This window comes from Priapulus caudatus, unplaced genomic scaffold (genome assembly GCF_000485595.1).
Source record: "Priapulus caudatus unplaced genomic scaffold, Priapulus_caudatus-5.0.1 Scaffold496, whole genome shotgun sequence".
Lineage (NCBI taxonomy): Eukaryota > Metazoa > Priapulida > Priapulimorpha > Priapulimorphida > Priapulidae > Priapulus > Priapulus caudatus.
Window position 1 is genome coordinate 25,093 of NW_014577557.1, and position 9,573 is coordinate 34,665.

General features: G+C 44.6%; 1 protein-coding gene across 1 annotated transcript in view; it reads left to right on the plus strand.

Moving 5' to 3' along the window:
• The window catches only part of LOC106811016 (diacylglycerol kinase iota-like), a 75,179-nt gene that overhangs the window by 1,137 nt on the left and 64,469 nt on the right, over positions 1-9,573 (plus strand). The window contains exons 2-3 of the mRNA XM_014814532.1: positions 703-777; positions 1,726-1,782. Of these exons, the coding sequence (XP_014670018.1) occupies positions 703-777; positions 1,726-1,782 (132 nt within the window). The remainder of the gene's footprint in view (positions 1-702; positions 778-1,725; positions 1,783-9,573) is intronic.

A 9,573-nucleotide genomic window follows, 5' to 3' on the forward strand; every position in this document is an offset into this window, starting at 1 on the left:
TAAGTTTAGCTTGTTTACGTGCGGTGTGATTTGGTTCAATTCGTTTACGCAGCGACATTTTTTAAGTTTAGCTTGTTTACGTGCGGTGTGATTTGGTTCAATTCGTTTACGCAGCGACATTGTTTAAGTTTAGCTTGTTTACGTGCGGTGTGATTTGGTTCAATTCGTTTACGCAGCGACATTGTTTAAGTTTAGCTTGTTTACGTGCGGTGTGATTTGGTTCAATTCGTTTACGCAGCGACATTTTTTAAGTTTAGCTTGTTTACGTGAGTTGTCTTTTGGTTCAGTTCGTTTACGCGGCGACATTTTTTAAGTTTAGCTTGTTTACGTACGGTGTGATTTGGTTCAATTCGTTTACGCGGCGACATTTTTTAAGTTTAGCTTGTTTACGTGCGGTGTGATTTGGTTCAATTCGTTTACGCGGCGACATTTTTTAAGTTTAGCTTGTTTACGTGAAGTGTCTTTAGGTTCAGTTCGTTTTCGCGTGCCTGGTTTTAAGTTTAGCTTGTTTACGTGAAGTGTATTTAGGTTCAGTTTGTTTACGCGTGCCTGGTTTTAAGTTTAGTTTGTTTACGTGAAGTGTCCTTAGGTTCAGTTCGTTTACGCGGGAATTCTCTATGCGCGGCGTGTTTGTCTGTTTGCGTGCGCCTTTAATTTGTGTTCTTGTATTTTACGACGTTTTTCGCTTTTTGTCATTTGCAGAAGACGGGCGGCAGGAAGAAGTGTGCGGCGTGCAAGATAGTCGTGCACGTCGGCTGTGTGGCGCAGCTAGAGAAGGTAATGCTCAACACTGACTGCACCCATGCCTGCACCTCTGTCTTCTCATGTGTATAACCAGCCTAAACCATAGCCTGTAGCCTAGCCTGCACCTCTGTCTGCACGTTATCCTGCATATGACCAGCCTCAACCATAGTCTATACCCATGCATGCACCTCTGTCTACTCCTGTATATAACCAGCCGAAACCATAGTCTATAGCCTGCACCCTTGTCTGAATCTTTGACTTCACCCATATCCGCACCCTCGCCTGCATCCTTGTCTACATCTTCACACGCATCCTATCGTGTGCACCTGCCTGCACCACTGCTTGCATCTCCGCGCGTCACCTCTGATGCGTTCGTGTCGACCGAAGCAATCGCATCATCTGGCAATCTTCCTTCCTCTTCGCTTCTAATCAGACGATCGCGGAAGGTTTCGCTGTCATAGTCAAAGGCCAAGACAAGAGTTCATTGTTGTGGGTTCTAATTGCGTGGGAGTGTAGCATACTAGTATGGGATACATTGCCCCATGACAAACATTCCCCCACTAGTCTAGCATGTTTAGCAGGGCGTGTCGTAACTCTTACTAAGGATTTGTTGACTTTCATTGCCCATGCGCAATGTAGAGGGGAGTGTTTGTTATATGTAGAATGCAAGCGCAAACGTCGTTGAAGTCTTCTCGCATGCATGGAAATGGAAAGTTTAAATTTTCAGCAACCGCTATTAACGCATTGTCAGTGCCCAAGTAAAAAAAGGTGGATATTGTCGTTTTTTTCTTGAACTATTTTCTTGCGATGCGAGGTGCGATGCGATTACAGTGGGCGCTGCGTGACCTATTCGTAATTAAAATTTGCGAGAGCAGCGCCACCGGCGGCGCGCGGTCGAAATAAAATGGAGACTGCTAATTAGTGCCGCCGACGTGACGTCACGCCTGATGGGATTTTTCCCCCCGCTGTTTTATTTTGCAGATCAGTTTCAAGTGCAAACAGTCATTCAGGGAGGCAGGTGCGAGACACCTTCGTGAGGTAGGTAAGTGTGTGCGTGTGTGTGTGTGTGTGTGTGTGTGTGTGTGTTTGTTTGTTTATTCGCACTGTGTGCATTGCTATAGGTTTATTGCAGCGTGTGTGGCTGCCTCCATGAAGCGTAAGTTTTAATACGACTAGTCAATTGTTTTTTCTATGCCGGTTGATTACGCATTATATCAGGATTATATCAGCAAGGGTGAATAAAAAACTATTTATTTATTTATTTATCTTTATCTTATATTAAAAGAGAATAAAATCACTTAGTTTTTCATTTATAGTATTTATTTTTTCTAGAATTTTTAGTAAAATATTAGATAGACATGTGCTCAACCCGGTGTACCTATTTTACAGGCCAGGCTAAGTGCGTTCAACTTTCTACACTTTCCCCAACAACTGACAGACGTGTTTGATATATAATTATACATATATATATCAAGAATAAATAATAGGAGATTCTCCTAGTAGATAATCTCCTATTTACTCTTGATATATATATATATATATATATATATATCACGGGTTTATCTAGCTTGGGTCGTAGAAATCACTCGGGAAGGGTGGTAACAACTTTATCGAATTAATTTATACTACTTATTAATTCGCAAAAAATACTTTTAAATCTAATTATAAATGACAATGTATAGTTGACGTCGATCGCAGATCAGTAATGATACGTTATCGAATTAGCAATCAATACGTATTAAATTGCATAAAGCCCCTCTATGCCCGAATCGTGGAATTTCATGCATTTTCTGACCACCATACATCGTAGTTTACTAACTGATATCATACGATAAAACCCCTTCCAGAATTTACACTTTCTTCGTTAATCTACCGTACTGCATAAATAAAGAACTTAACTATCTTCTAACAACAGAAAAAATTAACCGTGTATTTCTAGGCACCTGAATTTTATACGAATCGCGAAAACAGAACAAATATGGACGCCGTTGGACGCCGACATCAACGCGTAACACAGCGCATGCGCAACAGGCGTTTTTCGGCTAAACTAGCAATTCTGAACATGGTTGTTCCCTATTGGCTGACGCCGCACACGGACGCGTTTCGCGATATTTTTTTTTCATCGGCATAGAATAGATTAATAATCGTCTCTATATTATTTTAAATATTAACGCTCTCGTTCTCTCGGTCGTCTCCCTTCAAGATGTCGGGTCTCTCCTCGTGGCCTCTCTCGCTTGCGGAGAAGCCACATGCCTTCCTCCTCGAGTGGCGTCCCACACCACGTGACCATCACAGCGCGAAATGTCGAGAAATCTATATAAAGGCAACGATAAACGGCGCATGCGCGCTGCCTCCTCTTCGTCTTCTCCTCCTCCTCCTCCCCCTCCTCTGCCTCCTCTTTCTCCTCCTCCTCCTCCTCTTCCTCCTCCCCCTCTCCCTCCTCATCATCCTCCTCCTTCTCTTCATCCTCCTACTACGCCCTTATACGTGTTGCTGTTGTCGCGAGCGGATGTCCCGCCGGTGGCGCCACCTGCGTCGGCGCTGTCGGTATCGTTGGTAGCTTGCAGCTGACTCGGTGTGCAGCCGAACCAAGTGGGCGCCGTCGCTCTAGGGTAGTTTTGGTCAACGCTAAAGTCGTCGTCGTTGTAGCGGTAGTAGTTATCACCCTGCTCCGCGGAAACGACGAAGAAAAAACAAGTGAACGCCGTGCGCGAAGGAAACGTGAACAAGTGAACGTGTATGAAGGAAACATAAACAAGTGAACGTGCTGAAAGGAAACGGAAACGTGAACAAGTGAACGTGCGTGAAGGGAACGTTAACAAGTGAATGTATACAGGGGCGTGTCCAGGGGGTCCGGACCCACCCCCCTGCTCGCGCAGAAAACGCATCTAAGGGGGTCTAATTTCAAAAACATTTTGGGGGGAGGGCCCCCCAAGAAAACCCCCCCTTCGCGTGCTCGCAAGTTGGGGTTACGGTTAGACCCCCCCTGGTAAAAATCCTGTACACGCCCCTGTATATGAAGGAAACGTGAACAAGTGAACGTGGCCTACACGGTACTGTCTAAGTAGTATAAAGAAGACAAGATGAGCGTAGGTTAGGATTATGTTAGGGTAGGGTAGGGTAGGGAAGGGTAAGTTATGGTCGGTTAGAGTAGGGTAGGGTAGGGTAGGGAAGGGTAAGTTATGGTCGGTTAGAGTAGGGTAGGGTAGGGTAGGGAAGGGTAAGTTATGGTCGGTTAGAGTAGGGTAGGGTAGGGTAGGGAAGGGTAAGTTATGGTCGGTTAGAGTAGGGTAGGGTAGGGTAGGGAAGGGTAAGTTATGGTCGGTTAGAGTAGGGTAGGGTAGGGTAGGGAAGGGTAAGTTATGGTCGGTTAGAGTAGGGTAGCGTAGATTAGCGTGGGGTAGGGCAACGTTAGGATACGGTAAAGCATTGTAGGGTAGGGTATAGTAGAATAGATTAGGGTAGGTTAGAGTAGAGTAGCATATAGTTACGATTGCCGCAAAGATAAGGGTATGGGTAACGTTAGGGTTATAGGATTTGGGGGTTAAGACCGAATTATGAATCTCGGCAAGGTTCGAACCCTACCGCTAAACCCCAAAATCTACCTTAATTAAACCCCCCTAACAGCACTCCTCACTCCCTCGTTACCAGTGCAATGACGTCACGCTAGTGGTGGACCACCACTGCGGAGAGTAGAGGGAGAGAGTGACGTCACGCTAGTGGTGGACCACCACTGCAGAGGGAGAGAGTGACGTCACGCTAGTGGTGGACCACCACTGCGGATAGCGGAGGAAGAGAGTGACGTCACGCCACCTCGTACCTTGAAGAAGTAGGCTCGTCCGTTGATCCACGTCATTGCGGCGTCCAGGTTCGTCAGATCGGAGCCCCACACCGTCGTCGAGCGAGGGTAGCCTGACGATGGTGTGCTCGAGTACCGCCAGTAGGCGCCACCTGTCAGGAAAGACATATATAAATGGCGGATTTTTTATTCGGTCACGAGTAAAATTTCTGGTATCGAGTGTAATTAATAAGAGACCCTGAAAACACCGCCAGAAGGCGCCACTTGTCGAGGAAGACATATATATGGGAAATTTTCTCGTCTGTAACGAGCTCTGAGCGGTATATAATAACATATAAAAATAAAAATATGTATGTAATAAGATAATAATATTACATACAGCTCAGTCGTCACGAGTAAATGTTCGGCATCGAATATAAATAATAAGATACCCTAAAAACACCGCCAGAAGCCGCCACCTGTCGAGAAAGACATACACTTGGGGAATCTTTCTTCAGGAACGAGCTCTGAGCGGTATAATAATAAATAACATACAATAATAAAAACATGTATGCACTAATGTGATATTACATGCTTTCTTAACTCCATTCTCCTCTCTGCGCTCAGTAACCCCCCTCCCCTCCCCTCCCCTCCCCCCACCTAATCGGGACTACCTCACAGCTCCATCGGAACCTACCACGGAAGAAGTACAGTTTGCCGTTCCTGCCCCACACGAAGGCGGCGTCGAGCGCGACGCGTGGAAGGTTGAACTCTGCCGACGTTGAGCGCGGATAGCCGGACGACAGCTGCAGTGCCTTGTTATAGCGCCACACCCGCGTGCCCTGCGAACCGATTCAAGCAGCGTCCGTGCGTGCGTACGTACGTGCGTGTGTGCGTATGTGTGTGCGCGTGTAAATGGAAATGGATGCCGGCTTTGTGCGCATGAAAGCTCACGAGACGCTAATGTAATGAAATCGGCGCGTTGGTTATGCGTAAGCGAGTTATATGATTACTTTTTCTCGCCCTATGAAAGTGACTTCGCGTGAGATAGACACGGCAATCACGTTTCTTTCGACACTTTCGGACAAAGCTTGCACAGCTGCTACCTGCGATAGCATATTTCATTGTAATCTATCGACAAATAGATGGTAAGACGCTGTGGGTGCCCTGTTTACGTTGATTGCATTGACCTATTACTGCTAGAATTGGTCCTTATTGGGCATCATTCGGTATGTAATGTAACACCTTTCACCTATAGTAATATAGGATAGTATAGGATAGTATAATATAGTAGTATACTATTATAAAGTAGATGGTATATGGTATGAAGAGTGTCATAATATAGACTATATTATGACTCCTGATGACATGGCATGGTATGTTATGGTTTCTTTTTCGTGTTCTTGGTCTCTTCCTTCATCCGCGTCCCTCCTCCTCCTCCTCCTCCTCCTCCTCCTCTTCCTCTTCCGTCTCACATATTCCTCTTTCTCTTCCTTAGCATTCTTATCAATATCGTCGTTGAAATTGTGATTATAATCATTATTGTCTCAGTTCATTTCAATTTATTGGAAGTTTCTACTCATCATTACTACTATGACGCGAACGTGCCTAATGACCGTTGTCTGAGTTTGCAATAATATTCTTCTAACGTTTTGTCCGAAAATTAAAAAAAAAACAAGTTTGGATAGTTTTAACACGCCCTGTCCGTTCGTGGGACTGCGGATGTTAGAAATACGAAGCTGAAGCGCGAGAAAGCACTGAGGGTAACTCTTGCTTGGTGACCGATGTAGTTTGTATGCCTCTGCAATCACCGTAATCAGCCGTTCGTAAATGATTCCGCATTGCTTTTGTACGATCTCTCAAAAAGCAAATTCGTGACTGCGTCACCACTGAAGCTAAAGAGCGCGTCCAGACTCTATGAAAAAGTCAGTCATGAGTAGGAGTTGAGTCGCGGTTGATGTATGAGAATCCAGAAGTTATGGGTAATCGAATTCTTGGTCTTCTTCTTTTTCATTTCCTGATGACGTGTGCAGTGACGTTGGTCGCAGCCGCGACGCTGGCGCCATCTGTTAACGCCACATCTTCGCGGATAACCACTAGCCACTCTCGTTCAAGAGGCATGGTTAGACACGACACATAAAAATATGCAAAAAAACACAATTTTAAATTAAAATTTAATATCGATCTTAGAGCGTGCTTTTCAATGATCCTCTGATATCAAAGGCCGGTGTTCTAGGTACTTCTCATCACGTGTAATCCGGCTGACGCAGTCCGTTAAATTACCCGCAGTCGTGACCGTATTGTTTCACCGTGTTATTAAAGCCACTTATTGAAGCGGTGAGTTCTTTGTAAGGCCCGAACTCTGACCGGAAGCCGCCCGACCTCACCGCTTCTGGTAGGCGGCGCCACATGCCGCTAATTAAAATCCGCAGCCATATGGTATCACACTGGGAAATCATTTCCCATAGGCGGCCATACTTACGAGAAAATTCCCATAAATCAGCAGAAGTTTTTTGAGAAATCACAATGCCATCCTCTGAATCCACGTCGCAAGTGACACCATATATGTTGTTAACTCAAAAATTCTTTCATAATTTTTTTGGTGAACAAGTTGTTGCCGGCACGCAATCGAAATGGCCACATTGCAATGTCATTTTACGCGAAAAAGTTAGGCTTCCTTTGAAAATTCCCCGGCCGCCCAAGCAACGCACCCCGGACGAGCCGCTTACACTGTCGGATTCAGCAGAGATTCTAGTTTCTGAAATTAACAAATGCAAAGAGTTCCAAGCATTTCTAATGAGAAATAACAAATTCAAGCGCATGCATACACTGAAAAACGATCTCACTCTTGACCTGTCCCAGCGCTGATTGGCTCATTTCCCACCGTAATACCATATTCAGGGTGACTTTGTAATCTTCACTGTTCGTTTTATCGTTTATTCAAATTAGGTGCACTGTAGGTGCACTTGTTTTGAAGACGCCACTTGCAAATAATTTGTCGCTATAATCAAATATGCCATTGTGATACAATGTGTTCAATTCTAACTTTCTACGCTATAACAGCATGAATTCATAGTGTTTTTCAAGCTGGTGTGATCAGTAACACATCCGCTATATTAGGCGAGTCTACATTTCGGCATATGTTTTCCAGATTTTGCGTTTTTGATTAATTATTTCGAAATAAATCCTTTAACAACCAATCGAATTTCGACGTGTGCGTGCTCGCCCGCGCGGAACTAAGTCTGCCCACCGCCGCTACCATTCAACAAAATGACAGAGCGAAAAAGTCCGTTAAACGTCATTTCCGCGCGTCCGGCCCGCGTTTAATAGGGCAGAAAAGAGAGAAAGTTGCAACAACGGGTGCGTATCTAAATCGGGAGAAACCGCCGCGCCTCCCGCGTGCGTGATTGCTCAGTGCGCAACTACTGCGCGATGTATGTACGTGCTGGAAATTACGGCGTCCGTACGGCGCCTCCCGAATCAGTAACAACCGCCTGCACGATTGCGTTGCGAACGTGAAATGTTTGCATCGTTGAAATGTTCGGATTGTTTTAAATCGTATGAAATTGATCGACGTGTTTGAATCGTTGAAAATGTTCGAATGTTTGAATCGTTGGAAAGGCGAGGTCGAATGTTTGAATCGTTGAAATGATCGAATGTTTGGCAATCGTTGAAATGCTATCGTAATTGTATTGAATCGTTGAAATGATCAAATGTTTGAATCGTTGAAATGATCGAATATTTGAATCGTTGAAATGTTCGAAATGTTTGAATCGTTGAAATGTTCGAATGTTTGAATCGTTGAAATGATCGAATGTTTGAATTGTTGAAATGTTCGAATGTTTGAATCGTTGAAATGATCGAATGTTTAAATCGTTGAAATGATCGAATGTTTGAATCGTTGAAAATGTTCAAATGTTGACCGTTGCAATGTTCGAATGTTTGAATCGTTGAATGATCAAATGTTTGAATCGTTGAAATGTTCGAATGTTTGAATTGTTGAAATGTTCTAATATTTGAATTGTTGAAATGTTCTAATATTTGAATCGTTGAAATGTTCGAATGTCTGAATCGTTGAAATGTTTGAATGTTTGAATCGTTAAAATTATGGAATGTTTGAAGCGTTGAAATGCTCGAATGTTTGAATCGTTAAAATGTTCGAATGTTTGAATCGTTGAAATGATCGAATGTTTTAATCGTTGAAATAATCGAATGTTTGAATCGTTGGAATAATCGAATGTTTGAATCGTTGAAATGATCGAATGTTTCAATCGTTGCGATTGCGTTGCAACGATGTAACGGTTGAATTTGCTGTCGGGTTTCGAAGCGCGCCCGCTATGTTCCGCCCGCGTGCGTCGTAACCCAGGCAAGAACAAAGGGGGCCACGTGGGCCAGTTGGCATGGGCCTACGATTTTAAGGTGGCCTACTCCCCCTGGTAGAGGCAAAGGGGGACCCATACCCATTGTCATATAGACTACATGTATATACCAATACATAAATCATATGTGTTTAGCACTGATTACAATGAAACATAATGAGCAGTTTGAAATGGGGCCTACATTTCCCATCTGGTCTGGGCCTGTTACCAGCTTTGCACGGGCCTGCCTACCGCGCTCGCTACAATATCTGGCAATGCGCATCTTCCTCGAGAGAAACGATGGATGCGAGAAGAAATGAGATGCGGTATGACGTATACATCGGGTGCGGTTGCGTAAAGTCCGTTTTTTAAATACTATTTTTTTTAATGTGATCGTGCGTGCGTGAATTCGCTCTGCACTCGCAGCGGCGATGCGGTCGAATATGTCGGCTGCTGGGTATAAACTGTGTTATTTTACGTGCTGGCGTTCGTGCGTGCGTGCGGCGATGCGGTCGAATATGTCGGCTGCTGGGTATAAACTGTGTTATTTGACGTGCTGGCGTTCGTGCGTGCGTGCGGCGATGCGGTCGAATATGTCGGCTGCTGGGTATAAACTGTGTTATTTGACGTGCTGGCGTTCGTGCGTGCGTGCGGCGATGCGGTCGAATATGTCGGCTGCTGGGTATAAACTGT